Here is a 14,788-nt window from a genome sequence, read left to right as displayed (position 1 = left end):
ATTAAAAGGAACTCAAATATCGAATGACCATCACTTAAGATAGTAACTTGAATATAGAATACCCGATTCAAGTGAGAACTTTCGAATCACCCCGCATGTCTAAAAGGCTCAAATATCTCATTCGTCCATCCATTTCTTAGTTTCCATCCTACAATTACAACTAGCGACAATCATGAGATACGTTGGAGGCACCATAGATCCTCTCTACTTTGGGGACGAGCAACCTTGAGCGGTATATCTTTTATAAAATTGTTAGTTTTTATTATTAATAAATGCTTGTTAAAATTATATTTTTTAATTGAATCTTTTTTTTTATGATTATGTTTTTAGTACTAGTTTTCATCCTTGAATTTTGCTTAAATTTGATTAATATCCAAAAAAGTATCTAATTTATATCCGTATTCGGATAAGAAAATATAGATATATTTAATATTTGATTCATATCTGTATTCATTTATAACAAATAAGGATATATTCAATATCCGATTCGTATGCGTATCTGTTTATCCGTTTAATATTTTTATCCGTATTCATTAAAAAATATGAATACAAATATAGATATATCAATATCCGATTTGTATCTGATCCATTTTCAGCCCTAGTCTGTAAAGCATTCATACGCAACATTTTGTAGTAGACAAATTGATGTATCTAAAAGCGAACACGGTGACTATCCATTGTCACAAAGTTTTACACCCATTTACAACATTTCGTAAGCTTCATTCATGCAAAATTTCGTAGTATATTATTTGATTGAAACTCACAGTGTTTGAGTGACATCAATTATTCTTTCAATTTGTTGTATGATTTAAATTTGCCTGTTGGAATGCTTTCAATTTGGCACATTGCTAGTATTATTTACTCCTGTTTTGTTCCTTAATAAATCTGAAAAAAATGTAAACAGATTTATTTGGGTTTATTAAATTAAATAATTTTTTGAGCACATAAATAATGTCACAGTAATGAGAACAACTTTAGGGAATGTTTGCTTAGATGGAAATTCAAGGGGAAGAAGGACTTTCTGGGAAAAGGGAGAAATTTTGAAATACTAGCTATGTGCTGTCTGAACTTGTTCATTTTTTAATAAAACCAACAAACAAAAGACTAGATATTTTAAGTAAAAAAAAAAATTTTTTCAAGCAATTTTCTTTGCAACCAAGTATACTGTTACAGGTTTCAAAAATCTAAAAAAAAATTGTTTTTAAAAATATTTAATTGGCTTTAACAAGGTTAAAACATAAGTTGGAGGGGGTGAAGAGAGGTGGAATAGTTTTATTTGTTTAATGATAGAAAAGTACCTACAATGAATAAAGTTTTAAAAGATCCTGAATAAAACTAAAGTTATTCAGGAAATAAATAGGAAAAAGTAAGTTTATACACATAAATATGAATCCTCCGTGGAAGATTTAGACGCCCACCGTGGGGCTCGAACCCACGACCACAAGGTTAAGAGCCTTGCGCTCTACCGACTGAGCTAGACGGGCTGATGGTGCGAGGCATCTCGTTACGTTCTATTCTAAGGTGAGGTACCATTAATCCAAAGGACATCCCTTGGCCCTTATAACCCAAGGACTCCTTGTATAACATATACTCCACGTCCACGACACCTATAGCTAACTAAAACCTAATTTGAGGCATCTACAAGTGAGTGCATATATATATATATATATATATATATATATATATATATATATATATATATATATATATATATATATATATATATATAGGGTTTCTTAAGCTCATATAAGATTTGAGTTGAGTTGAGGGCGGCATGGGTCGGACTGAGCCATACTCGGTGTATTGCAAACATGTCTCTAGAGAGGGCAACGAGGCTATGGACTGGGTTGCCTCATATATGGCCAACCACTTCGGAAGAGAAAAAAAAAATCACTGGCCCAGCAACTCAAAGGTTCGGACACCATTTACACCCCTCCCCTTTCCCAATGTACAGATACACATATATCCCACCATTTCTTACACCAGTCCTCTTGTTCTGAGCATGAGAACTCTTTGCATGCACGAAATGGACGCCCCCTCGCATCACCATTGTTAACTACGTCTCCATCCGTATCTCTCCTCCAATGTGACGGAAAAAAAACATTACGGGCCAAAATAAAACATGATGGGATAAAACATTCCAGGGGAATATCATGCATTCCACTCCAAGTGAAGCGTTAATTAATAATGAACGGATTCGTTGGACCATCCCATCCCTCTCATAAAATGGAATCAGATATCTGTTTCCTTTCCTGCCAGCAGATTCTTCAGTAGATATCATGCATTCAAGGTGCTGACAATTGGTGGTCAATCTTCGTCTTGACTCAAGTAAAGGGAAATTTAGCAGCAATTAATACTACCAGAATGGGGAAGTTTCTCTTGTGACAACAAAATAGGATATTGAGAAGTTGATGGAAAGTAAAAATATGGCATTTGCAATTCTTTTTGCTTGGGATTTTATAAAATTCTTTGCTATTTGCTCTCAGTGCAACTTCATCGCCTCCTGTCGGCATTTCACAAAATTTTCTCACATAACAACATCAATCAAGGAGTCATTCATATGGTGCATTGGAGAAACAAAATCAGACCCATTGTTGGCCATGCAATCTCTTTGAAACATCGTTAATCACCTATTTTAGAAACTAATATCTTGTATATAATTTGATTGGAAATTTCAAATTAAACACCAAATACTAATAACACACAAATATGCCATCTTGGTAATTCTTCCTTCCACGCACTCCTGTAAATCTTGAGAACTACTTTAGCTCGCCAGCCCTCTCAATTCTTTTTGTAGGCCAAAGAAACAAATGCTATATATATATATATATAACAGGATAGTGCGAATTGTTATCTAATCAACAAGGTACTCAAAGACCATTTAAAATATAATCAGGCTATCAACCTCATAACAGCCTTGTAGGAGAACGCAATTTGCGGCAACAGCACAGCTTCCAAGCTGGAAGTTAATAGTTGTCCTCTGATGGATTTAGCAGTCTGCAAAAGGGTCAACTATCAGAAAAATATTAACACAACAACAAAGATCGAACCCTTTTCATGACAGCTAGAGTCACTTTGTGGTCCAGAAAGCGTGGGGACACCGTTGGATTTGCCTGTCCAATGTCCAAATTAAAAAGAAAGAATTTACAATCCCAAAAGATTCTGAACTGACGTCCTTCTTACCAAGAACCCATGCCTGTCTTTTTTATTTTTGGTGGACGCATGCAGAAGTGGATAACATTCAACTAGAAGTCTCTCACTATCTCAGTGTTCAGGCGTTCTCCGGCATACATATATTATTACTCCGTACCTTCTTTTAAAGTTTATCAATAAAAAACAAGATACTGGTGGGCGTTGAAAAGGAGAAAGAGAGAGAGCGGCCATTCCAAAAGGATTATCCACCAGAAGTCCTACAGGTCAAGTGGAGCCCATTCACAGCACCTCTATAAGAAATATAGCCGTTTGAGTCTGCTAATTTAAACCTCTGCCCAGAAGTGCAGAGACCAACTGCCAACCCCAGCCATACCAAAAAGTTACAAGCCAAAAAACAATGCCAAAGAGTGGCAGCATTACCATTTGTTCTTTCTTTGAGTATGTAATGCAGTACCTTGCATTCTGATATGACTGCAAAATAGCAGGATCTGGTCGAGGATGAATTGGATGATTATAAGCGACCTAAGTATCATAGTCATTTCTCATGTAAGCAAATAATAAGCCCTCTCCATTTGAAAAATGACAATGGATAAGCCAAACCTCCTCTTTCATGAATACACAAAAACCTATACCCGGGGCACAGCAAAGAAAAGACCACCCAAAGCAATCAATTTGAAAAAATAGACACCCCTACATTGTTGCATCAGCTTCTTCAAAATATTTAGTGGATGCAACTACTTCCCCACTTCTGTTTGTGTTTACTTGTGTGTGAACGATGTGCATAAAGCACCCAGGATGATGGATGATAACAACAAATGGTGAAGGAAAAACCGATCGACAAGTTAATGATCTAGAGAGAGAGACATAGCCCCCCCTCAAGAAAATTTCCAGGCATGGCAAAAGCCATCACCTTTCTCTGGTGAAATTCTCTGTGAGGTGCATTTTCGGAGGTCAATGAGCTCCTGACGCTGTCTGTCTGAGCCCGACCATGGAACTTTGCAAAACGATTGATGATGGAACACCTCTCCAAATCCCAGCATTCCACTCTTAAATCTAATATAGAAGACCTCTTCTCCAATCTGAAACAGACAAATTTATCAGATGAAACTCAAGAAGGCGGGGATATAATGAGATATATAACCAAGTTGGCTTTCAATATATTTATGATGACAATACAAGTACACATTTCTTCCATGGTCATAAGCGTGTAATCTATCAAGGAAAAAAAAAATCATAAGCTCTTTTTCCAATGAAAAAGAGACAACACACTCTTTGCTACATCTATTTCAGTCATAAGTGAAAACAAAACGGGCATCAATGGTTATGGCATTATGATTTAAATTCCTTCGGCCCTTCATTGAATAACTTGCTAAATGCACAACCACCATTTTTCTAGAATATCAAATACAAAAGTAAAAGCTCAACTAATTCTCTAACTTTAAAGGTCTTTCCAGTAACACAAAGGAGTAAGGACATTAGGTGGTTATTCCTAACCATCCAGCAAGGTTTTCTATTTCTAAAAAAAGTGATCATGTGCCAAGCAGTGTCCATCCAATTAGGCTTTGATAATGTAGAACTGACTGCATTCCCATCTAAGGCTACAACCCTACTGTCGCCTTCAATTTTCATGTTTCTTATGCATTATTCTCCAACGCTTCTGCATGAATCTCCTAATCTTCATTCCAGATGGTCATGACATTTTCACTTACGAAAAATAAAAAGAAAAAAGATGACCAAGTCATATCAGTTATCCATCTATTAGTTTATCACTCTGTATGAACGTACATGAGCCGATTGACCAATTTGATACTGCTATGGCTAACAGCCTGTATCAATATGTTGTCAAGAAAGAATTCAACAGGAATTGGTCACTGATTGAATTCCAAGGATAATTCAGATAGGTGAAATATATGGGCAGAGCCCTGTCATTAATGAGATGAGTGACCTATATTTATCAGCATGCTTGAGACGTACATAAACAATGGCATCATATTTGGATTTCTGACTTTAAATATGAATATCATGAGCAGCAGCAATAGCAGAAATAACTTGACTGAAGCAAAAAGTTACAATATAAAGCTCAAGCTTACCTCAAGAGATTGCTTTCAAGTTCCTCTAACCTTCCAATAAAACTTCCCATGACTTCTGAGAAAAAAGAGTCTCCTGCTTTCTCAGAGGACTTAAGCTCTTCAGGTCTCCTGAACAAAGTTTAAAGAAAAAATTAATCATGTTCAAAATGAGAGGCATCTAGCTGACCATGTGAGTCCAAGATATCCAGAATCTATGTTAGCAAAGAATTAAAGATCGCACAAATCAGATGCTTTTAGAATTTTAAAAGCAAGCAGCTTGCTCATTTTGAAATGTGTAATGCTATAAAGCTTACATTTTTCTATTGTTCAAAAGCATGTGAGAATCATTTCCTGAGCAAGAGACAAGGCTGCATGCATCTCCTAGTGCTAATTTAGCACTGAAGTATGCGATATTTTCATAGGAAGTTGCATCTGCATTAAGAAATCTAGCTGGTACAGAGGGAATGAGTTGTTGTATTAGCCGAGTTGTCAAGACAAGCCTTCTTCGCAATCGAGTAATTGATGGGAAATCTTCCGTTATCTCGAATTCATCTCCAATCTGTAGGCATAAGTGGTCAATATACTCCAGTACCAAAATGCTATGGAGAAAGATAAAGAATCATAAAATGTGAAATTGATAAGAAATGAACCTTCTCAATTAGCCTATTGGCGGCCTGAGCCCAATATAACTCCGCCATGCTGTAGAAAATAAGAAAGAACTACAATTATTAACTAGGAGAGATAGACACAACATGCACACACTCAAGCTTATGTGGTGACATGCAAACACATACTCGATGCCCCAACACAAGCATGTATGCATGACCACAATGAGCCCAATAAAAAATATATCAAAAAAGAAATCACTAAGCAAATTGCTATTTTTTGAATACCACCTGATAGTTTGCAACCTTCTAGAACCTTCCATCACCTCCTTGTGCCAAGGTAACAGCTCCAGGGTTGCACTCTTACGCTTCTTTGGCATTAGAATCATATTACTATCAATGGCATCCGGAGGTAGAGAATGAGAAGGTGCCTCAATGGTAGCTATGACGGCGGATGATGTATTCTGCTGGAGGTTACCGACCTTACTGGCATTAAATCTTTCCTCCACCAGAGTACTGTTATGCATGCCCTCAGGAACTTTTGCAAAGAAGCAGGTCGCACCTTTTGCAGTCCTTTGAGAATTATTGAGTCCATCATACAATGCTAGAATTTGACCATTTTTATAGGCCTCATGCAGCCCAAACCAGGAAGAAGCCATTTGAGGACTAATCTGCAGCCGTTCATTCCCTGTTGACTTGGAACTTTTAATAGGAGAATTTGCATGATTCTGCATATCATGCTGTATTGAGGCAAGTAGATCTTGAGAAGGTAAATCTCTACCAGTGATCTGAGAACACGTGCTTGTGCTTTTATCTTCATTTTCCTTTGAAGAAAAGCTCAGCATTTTGACATCAGAAGGAAATGAACTATGCTGGATGCTTGCATCCAGTTCCTTCAAAACTGAATTCTGTCCAAAAATAAACCTCTGACCTCCTGTCCACCCGATCTGCACAGCATCAGAATCCAAATCTGCTCCTTTGAGCCTCTTTCCAATCTGTTTACTAGGATCAGGCTCTACACCCTTCACCTGCATCTGCTGAAGCAGGGAGTAGTTTCGTGTATGAGCATCTAATGATTTTAGAGTTAGTTCAGAGGCACCCTTACCATGATATAAAGAGGCAATATTCAAGTCCTGTCCATGTTTTGCTCGACTGAGATCTTGCTGGTGTAGACAGACCAGTGATGGAATGGAGACAGCAGAATTTCCATCAGAGAGATGTTTTCGCACTAGTTCTTGCCCTTGCGATGTATTGCCTTTCATAGGAGCAACATCCACCTTATCAGGCGGCTGTTGTTGATAGGAATCAATAGAAGATGAACCGATCTCACATGGAGCACTTCCTCCTCTCCTGCTGCTGTCATCAACGGTCATCTGCATGGTACAAGAATTTGTAGCCCTCATGCTAGGTAATGGACTTGTAGACTGACTTACAATGGGCACTGTCTTTTGAGGCTGGGCTCCAGATAGGCATTGATGAGATGATGTACTTGGCCATACATTATGTAACATTGTTGAAAAGCCACCTTGTTGAGAAAAGCCTGTTGTAGCAGAATGCTGGTCAACTGATTTTGGTTCCACAAGAGAGTGTTGTTGACCTGAATTTATTACATGAGTATTTGCATTTATCAGCTGAGAATGCCCTGAATCTAGTGAATAAAACTGCGAAGCAATTGGTGCACAAGTATCAGCAGATGGCACAAGTCTGAAAGAGGAAACTCTGTCATCCACACTAGGTAGTGAGACCTGAGCAGATTGATCAGCTAAAGCTCCACCACTAGAGTCATCTGTCACATTAGGATGAGAAGTGTATCTGCTATGACCACCTACATCCGCTTCGCTTCCAAAAGGTCTTGCTGAATGGTCCATTGTTGCTAGTACGTTTGCATTAAAGATATCCTTGTTCCATGCATAAGGAAGTGAGGAGGGAGCCATGGAGTTTTCATAAATACTTGACATGCTAGCCTGTCCAGATATACTTGATTCATCATCCAAATTTTCTCCCTCAGATGTTTCATGTGGAGGGATAGATGGAATTTTAGTGGTCGATGTCAACCACATCTGATCCTTGTCTCCTGCCCCTGAGTCCAGCTCCTTTGAATCACAATCATTTAATGCTTGTAAGGAAGTCTGTGAGGGCAAGGAATGATTTGAAAGTGGTTGTCTTTGAGATGGTGGAGCCAATGTTAAACCAAACCCTTTCAAGGCAGAAGACTGGCTATGCTGAAGATGAGCAGAACCATCAGAAGCAGCTGACTCAGGCATCTCAGATGGTGCACTATGATCAGAATAACTGAAACATGAAACAGTGTTTCTTTCCCTTGATTGGTCCACGTTGTGAAGAAGGTCGAGCATATATTGACTACAACAGTTGTATTTACTGTTGTGTTAGAAAAAGGCATATATGGGGAAGCTAATGCCCTGATAAACACTTCAGCTAAAAGTAGCAGGATGGCAAGAAGAGTAAACAGGGATTAAAAGAAGAAATATGAACTTTTATCAACAATTGTTATTACAAAATTTGATAACCAGAAATCTCAGTATAGTTTCGTTGTACTGGTTGATTTCTCATGAGTTGCATGCTTACAAAAGAAAAAGAATGTAAGGTTCTATTCTACAAGCCTGTAATGTTACTCCAGAAAAAATCATCATGGAGGGACATTTTTTCCAAGAATTGATATTCAGGTGCTTATAACAATATAATATAAGGTATAGAAGCAAATATTAAAAGCCCATTACCAACCTTGACCAGCCAGCACTTCTATTCTGAGAAAAACGAGCAGCTGATCCATCAAATGAAGACAAAGCAGAGTCACGGCCAGGAATGGAGCCTTTATATTGTATTTCTTTGGTTCCTTTTGCACTCCTTTGTGTACCAATTAAGTGCCCCTATAATGGACAAAAAACATAATACTTCCAGCCAACAAAAAGGATAGAAGGAAAAATAAGTGAAACTCATTTTACTAAAAATTATCCGCAATAAGTTCACCATTTACCTTTCCCATATCAACAGCATTGTATCCAACAAAATGTCCAGCTTGCTCTCGATTCTTCGAACCTTGAACTACCAAATGGGAAGTGCTCCGAGAATATGATCTGTCACTTTGGGAATCAGTTTCCATATCCATCCCCAAATTTCCCTTTGGGTGATACTGAAACCTGTGAGGCCCCAAAGTTTTCCAACTAGATTGACCAGACAATTTTTGGCCTTTGATCACCAAAAGATGGTGTTCTTTTCCAGCTAAATTCTCTCTTGCACAACCTCTTGGATCAGCATGCAAGGTGGGATGTGATTGTCTGAAATCATAGCCTTCATTAGAAACCTCTTCTGGGAGGCTATTTTCTTGTTTGCCGTTATATGGTTCACTTGATCCTTGGTCAGTGTTATTTAAGGATGAGTCCCAAGCATGTTGACCCCTGCTTAACTGATTCTGGTATTTTGTAAAATTTTCATCTCCTTTATATTTCACAGTGGAATCAACAGCAACATGTTTTCCATAATCACCCTGATGCCTGTTAAGAACCTCATGATTTATTTCCCGATTAAATGTCAAGGTACTTGAAGTTGTAATAGCAGCAAAGTCACCCATACAGGCATCATCATTGCTCACTCTAGGACTGCCCCGGTCAGATCTAATTGGCTGCAACCCACCAGAAAAGTTAGGCAAGGATACAGCTGCCTGATTTCCACCAACCTTCCAAATATTGCTGTCATAGTTCTTTTCCACATGCAAGGTAGCATCTTGACTTGTGACATTATTATCATGGGCTTTCAATTTATCAGGAGACAGTGACCCATTGATGTTCCATCCATTTGGCTTGTTACTAAGCTGGCTATTTATATTAGGCAAAGGCATCTTCTGTTGGTGAACCAAAACCTGCATGTTCTGCAAGTTCAGCTCTATGCCTGTAGATTTTGCAAAGTTTACTGACTGTTCATACATCTGTCCTTTCCAAACATCATTAGAAACATTATCCAAGTGCATTTGAGCCTGAAAGGTGGTCCCTATAAATTGCTTTTGCTGGTGACTCTGATCTAGATGCTCATTACTAGCTTCTTCTGATGGTTGTTGAATGGACTCATGGGAAGCATCAGTTGATACTCTCTCATTCAGTTCATATGCAAATCTAGCAGGGGGCGGAAAACTACGGGCTGTACGACAGTTTGAGCTGGCATGAGCATCATTAAACAAAGGAAAAGGTCTTGAGGTCATAGATGATGCACTCTGCTGATTGCTATCATCCCACATCATTTGTTGCTTTCCATTATCACTTAATGCAGCAGACCTCTTCCCACTCAATAGTTCTGTTTTCTGGAAACTCAAGCCACTCCACTCTTCATGTAGTCCAGCATTGCTGCTTGAAGCTTCCACAGCCTCTTGCATAAGAGCACTCCAGCTCCCACTTTGAATGGAAGGAAATGTACCAAAATGGTCATTACTTTCCAAAGGTTTATCATGCAGAAAACCTGTTGAGTTTATGATACTACTTCCAAAAGAAGAAGCGCAATTGCCATCATCATCTGTGCTGAACAAGAGTTTCTCTTCCGCCGGATCTAGACTAGTTCCACCACGAGAAGGTTTTATCTGCATCGCTGCCTCTTCCTCCAGGTTTCCTGACCAATCACTTTCTTCCTTCCTACCTTGAAATTCATGAGCCTGCAAATTATGTGAGACATGATCTGCTTGCCAATAGTTACCTGATGTGGCACCAATATTCGAACCTTGCTCCGGAGAACTCTTTCCTTGAAAGGCCTGCTTAGCAATCAAAACACTGTCCTGTAAGCAGCCCTGCTCGGGAACCATAAGATGACCACTTTGAAAACAAGTTAGTGCAGGTGACTGAATTGATGACTTCTCTGCCTGGTTCCCACCTTCCTTGATCAATGCATCAGTGTAATCACGAGACATTCCTTGGAACTGGGAGAAATAAATTGAAGAGCCTCTCATGTGGGGAACAGGAGTCTCATTCAAAGATTGATCAAGTTGGGGAATAAACCCCAAAGGTCGCATTAATTGGTCCTGTTCATGTGAAAATATAAGCCCATTTGAAATTCCATGCATGGGAGACCCACTACACTGTGCCATGCTCATACTCCCAGCAAGAAGCATATGAGAGCTGCTCGGAGTCTTCAATTCACCTTCTATATGCTCATTTGACCACATGTAATTAGATGAATCACTAACAGGCATGCCATTCAGCACGCCTGGAAACCGATCAACAGCTGGTTGTCTTGCAACTCCAGGTAGCTGAGTATTTAAACTTTGTGGCCTTCCCCCCAGCTCCAATTGCTGAAGTTGCTGCTGCCTCTGAATCTCTTGTAGATGTTTGTACACCAAGTGTTGTTGCCATAACTGCATATCATTAAACCCTTGCTGCTGCCTAGAGTGAGGCTGTGATAGTCCTGGGTGTTGGCTCATACTGAGCTGTTGTTGAGCACCAAAAAAGCCAAAATTTGCAGGAGCTTCAACTACATCAGACCTCTCTGAACTTCTTTTAAGACCGGAGCCATTTTCAGGGGCCTTTCCCTGCTGCAACTCAAAAGTCCATAAGCCTCTAAGTGGTAGACTATGACTATCAGAAGTTGTTCCATCCCTTAGAAACCCCACTTGATTGGAACTTCGGTGAAGACCATGAGAACCATGCATAAATCCATTTGAGTTGAATTCTTGGCCTCTAGATTGATTTCTAGCAAATTCTTGGTTTAGGGTTGACTGCGTCAAATTTATGCCAGAAGGCACTTGCGAAGACTGTCTGCCATTGCCTTGCTCAGACTCTTTCAAAAGCAAAGCAATCACAAATAGCTATACATGAAATCGCAAAAAGAAGCCTCCATTTCATTCAATCAAATCAACGAGAAGATATCAAGTCAGTCTGCCAAAATTGCAGAGAAAGAAGTACAGAATACAGATGAAGCAATTAGCAAATAATCACATGTTGCAAGTACACCGCACATTTAGCAATCTTTTGGAGATACTGAGGTTCCTAATCCAGGCAAAAGTGGGGGCAATTCACAGGATAAACATAAGTTCATACCTGAAGAATGAGCAATGTAGTTCTTTGAATCAAAATTATGAAGAACTCCATTCTGCCTTTGGGTACCAATCCATGGATTGTTGGTTAAAACTGGCCAACTTTGGCCTTGCACTTAAGAATGAAGAATTTGCGAGAAGCTATCTTGCTCAAAAAAGTTATGGATCCTCTCAGCGACTTCATTCTCTGGCATAGATGAGGTGGCTTGCAGTAACCAGTACTAGTGCTTTCACATTGTCCGGGAACAGTAAGGGAAATCTACCCAAATGGAAAGAAATGTGCAAACTTCAATAGCCTCTCAGTCCTGGAGAGCAACAAAAGGATGGTCAATAAGCAAGTACAATTACATAATTCAAACTCGCTCCAGAACAATGTTATGTGACTATTCATGGCAGCTGAAGTCATGCTAGCTCTACACTTCCCTCAATCATCAGGACAGCAGTAAGAACAACTTCTCCGAAGCAACATGAAGAAAACAACCAGAAAAGATTGCACAGTCCAACAAAACCAGCTATACATCCTTTAACAAGTCTTTACAACACCGAACATTTGTTCTTATAATGCATTAATTTTTGGCTTCTTATTTGAAAGCCTATTTTCTCTCATTCATACCTTCTAGCTAACCTAATATATTCAAAATATCGCCATCATAAAGTATGCTATATCTTGGTGAAGGAATCAGTGAATAAAACAAAATAAGTCAAAAAAAGAGCATCACAGCTCGAACATAATGAGGCTATCAATAACCGATTACTCAATGTGAAATATGGCAAGAAAAAAAATAGTAACGAAAATTTACCTTTGAGAAGCACCTGGTTCCAGTCGTGCAGATATTTTCAATCAAGAACTCATGCTAGGCCTGCATGTAGAAACATGCACTCAGATAACATTCAGCCAAAACTAGTGTTAGATTGCATAGATTCATGACTTAAGAGTAAGAACTCTGCATAGACTGCGAAAGATGATAGAAGAGATTCTGTCTAATAGACAATGCCACAGCAAAGAACTATGTACCACAACTGATCTGTTAAGAGTTCGTTCTTCAACAATTTTAACTGGTTTTATAAACAATAACAATACTTACCTCGAAAAGAATCATGCTCCACGGAAACAAATCGATATCACTTGTTAAAAACTATGAACCATCGTTCTTCGGGAGTAAAAAAAAAAAATAGATGCAGTATATGGTAAATAAAGTTCAAACTTTATGGCAACGATACATCCATACATTAGAAAATCTAGCAAAAGAAAAAGCCACGTGAACGATTCCTAACTGCTACAAATTTAGTTCAAAATGCTCGAACTAAAAAAGAAACTCGAATCTCATAAAACCACGGCCTAACAACCAAACACTACACTTCCTTCAAGCATCAGAGAAGCGAAAGGTGTGCATTTCTCTATAGACTGAGAAATTCTACACAGCACGCACGCCAAAAAGAAGCACCAAACCCTAGAACTGCGCCTCCCCACCTAACTCACTTCCGAAAACCACATCTTGCCACTGAACGCCAGCGCCGACATGCCTCCGCACAATTCACGCAAGAACAGCTGCCCAAACATGGAATTCCCAAACTCCGCAGACGATTATTACCACGGGAAGAAAAAAATCGAAACCCAACGCCCATCCAGTGAACAAAGAACCGGAACCCTAGCCAAGAACCGCTCTGAAACCGGGACTGCCGATTCAGGGAGGGAGATGGAGAGGTTCCAGCTAGCTTACTTGGATTGCCTACGAGTTCCACAAATGGAGATCGAAACCGATACCCCCCTGAAACCAGGGTTAGCGTTTAAATCTCTGGATTCCGAGCTAGGGTTAGGGCTGGGAGACGAAGGTGGGGCTATGGAGGCCTTTCGAGCTCCCTTCCTCGGCGAGAATGGGGGCTGCGGAGCAAACATAAAGTGAACGAATATTTCAACGAACAGGGAAGTAGGGAAGAACCCCGGTTCGGGTCCGTTGGTGGTTTCCACATTTGAGCGCGAATCAGGACCGTCTGATATGCGCCCGAGAGAGATTTCGCGGGGCGGAGTTTGTGACAGACGTTACGTTGGGGGCTCGTGATGGGCCGGATGCGGTTCGGCACCGGACCAACTCTGTCACGTTCAACGCAAGAGTAATCACTGGTGGGTGCTCCCGGTCATCTGTAGGTGAATTTTGAAGACACTGTATTCAAAGTCGGAGACAATATAAGTGCGGAATTTGTGATCCGGAGCCTTGACTTGGGACTGATTGCTGCGAGGGCGACACTTAGTTGGACTGACAGCCATCGGAGTGGAACTAAGGACAGCATGAAAAGGTATATATACCGTGAGGCGAACAGGACTACGGATTGGATCGCCTCCTTTACTGCATAGCATTCCGACGAGGTTCTTTGGACACACTAGAGAGTTTCTCCTATTTTGTTTTGTCATTTATTATCTCTTAATTTTGTTAGTTGTATTTAAACTAGAATAGTAGGAGTAGCCGTGTAACTGAAAAAAAAAAAAAATCATAGAGCCCGACCGGCCTGTGGACCCGAAAAGTGACTGTTCGGGTTTTTTTCTAAATTGCCAATATGCTGTTGCTTTTAGTGTCAGAAATTGATTAGTATATTAAGTGATCATTAGTGGACAAGATGTAATTAAGGGGGGTATTGATGTTTGGATATGGACTGGTTTGATGTGGTTTCTGTTAATTGCACTGGATACGATAATAAAATGTGAAGAGTTGGAGCTAGACCGGCTTTCTTTGGTTTTTTATTAACATATCAAACTAATTATGGGTTCATTGTCAATAAGATAATTATGAATTCATTAACCAATGCAGTCATTGTAGACAAGCTTCCAGAGACTATTTAATTTTTTCTTTCTAATCATCAGCTCTCTTTCTCTCTCTCTCTCTAGATAGAGACAAAGAGAGAGAGAGAGAGGAAAGGATTGGAACCTGGATTCT

At 39.5% G+C, this 14,788-nt stretch overlaps 1 protein-coding gene and 1 non-coding gene across 4 annotated transcripts; both read right to left on the bottom strand.

Annotated features, from left to right (window-relative positions):
* Positions 1-1,411: 1,411 nt before the first annotated feature.
* TRNAK-CUU lies at positions 1,412-1,484 on the bottom strand. Its single transcript has one exon. It is a non-coding gene; the product is annotated as a tRNA-Lys (tRNA).
* A 2,077-nt stretch (positions 1,485-3,561) lies between these two features.
* LOC103704465 lies at positions 3,562-13,773 on the bottom strand. 3 transcript variants are annotated; one of them, XM_039115767.1, is made up of 10 exons: positions 13,330-13,773; positions 12,659-12,718; positions 11,863-12,163; positions 8,823-11,630; positions 8,570-8,715; positions 6,119-8,188; positions 5,873-5,921; positions 5,537-5,781; positions 5,244-5,351; positions 3,562-4,232 (listed from the first exon to the last, which is right to left on the bottom strand). In XM_039115767.1, the coding sequence occupies exons 3-10, from the start codon at positions 11,911-11,913 to the stop codon at positions 4,004-4,006; spliced, it is 5,706 nt and encodes a 1,901-aa protein (XP_038971695.1). In that variant the 5' UTR covers positions 11,914-12,163; positions 12,659-12,718; positions 13,330-13,773; the 3' UTR covers positions 3,562-4,003. The 3 variants fall into 3 exon arrangements, with proteins under 3 accessions (XP_038971695.1, XP_038971696.1, XP_038971698.1); XM_039115768.1 differs by having other exon boundaries at positions 13,339-13,773; XM_039115770.1 differs by having other exon boundaries at positions 13,580-13,773.
* Positions 13,774-14,788: the final 1,015 nt, after the last annotated feature.

The sequence above is a fragment of the Phoenix dactylifera genome, unplaced genomic scaffold, assembly GCF_009389715.1.
Source record: "Phoenix dactylifera cultivar Barhee BC4 unplaced genomic scaffold, palm_55x_up_171113_PBpolish2nd_filt_p 000007F, whole genome shotgun sequence".
NCBI lineage: Eukaryota > Viridiplantae > Streptophyta > Magnoliopsida > Arecales > Arecaceae > Phoenix > Phoenix dactylifera.
This window is presented reverse-complemented; position numbering and strand designations above follow the sequence as displayed.

Excerpts from the sequence above, each read along its gene's own strand:
- LOC103704465 (XM_039115767.1), bottom strand. The coding sequence starts at position 11,913 with ATGGAGTTCTTCATAATTTTGATTCAAAGAACTACATTGCTCATTCTT. Across the intron at positions 8,716-8,822 it reads ATGCTGTTGATATGGGAAAG|GGGCACTTAATTGGTACACA; the intron begins GTAAATGGTGAA and ends TGTCCATTATAG. Across the intron at positions 8,189-8,569 it reads AGAAGTGCTGGCTGGTCAAG|TCAATATATGCTCGACCTTC; the intron begins GTTGGTAATGGG and ends CAACTGTTGTAG.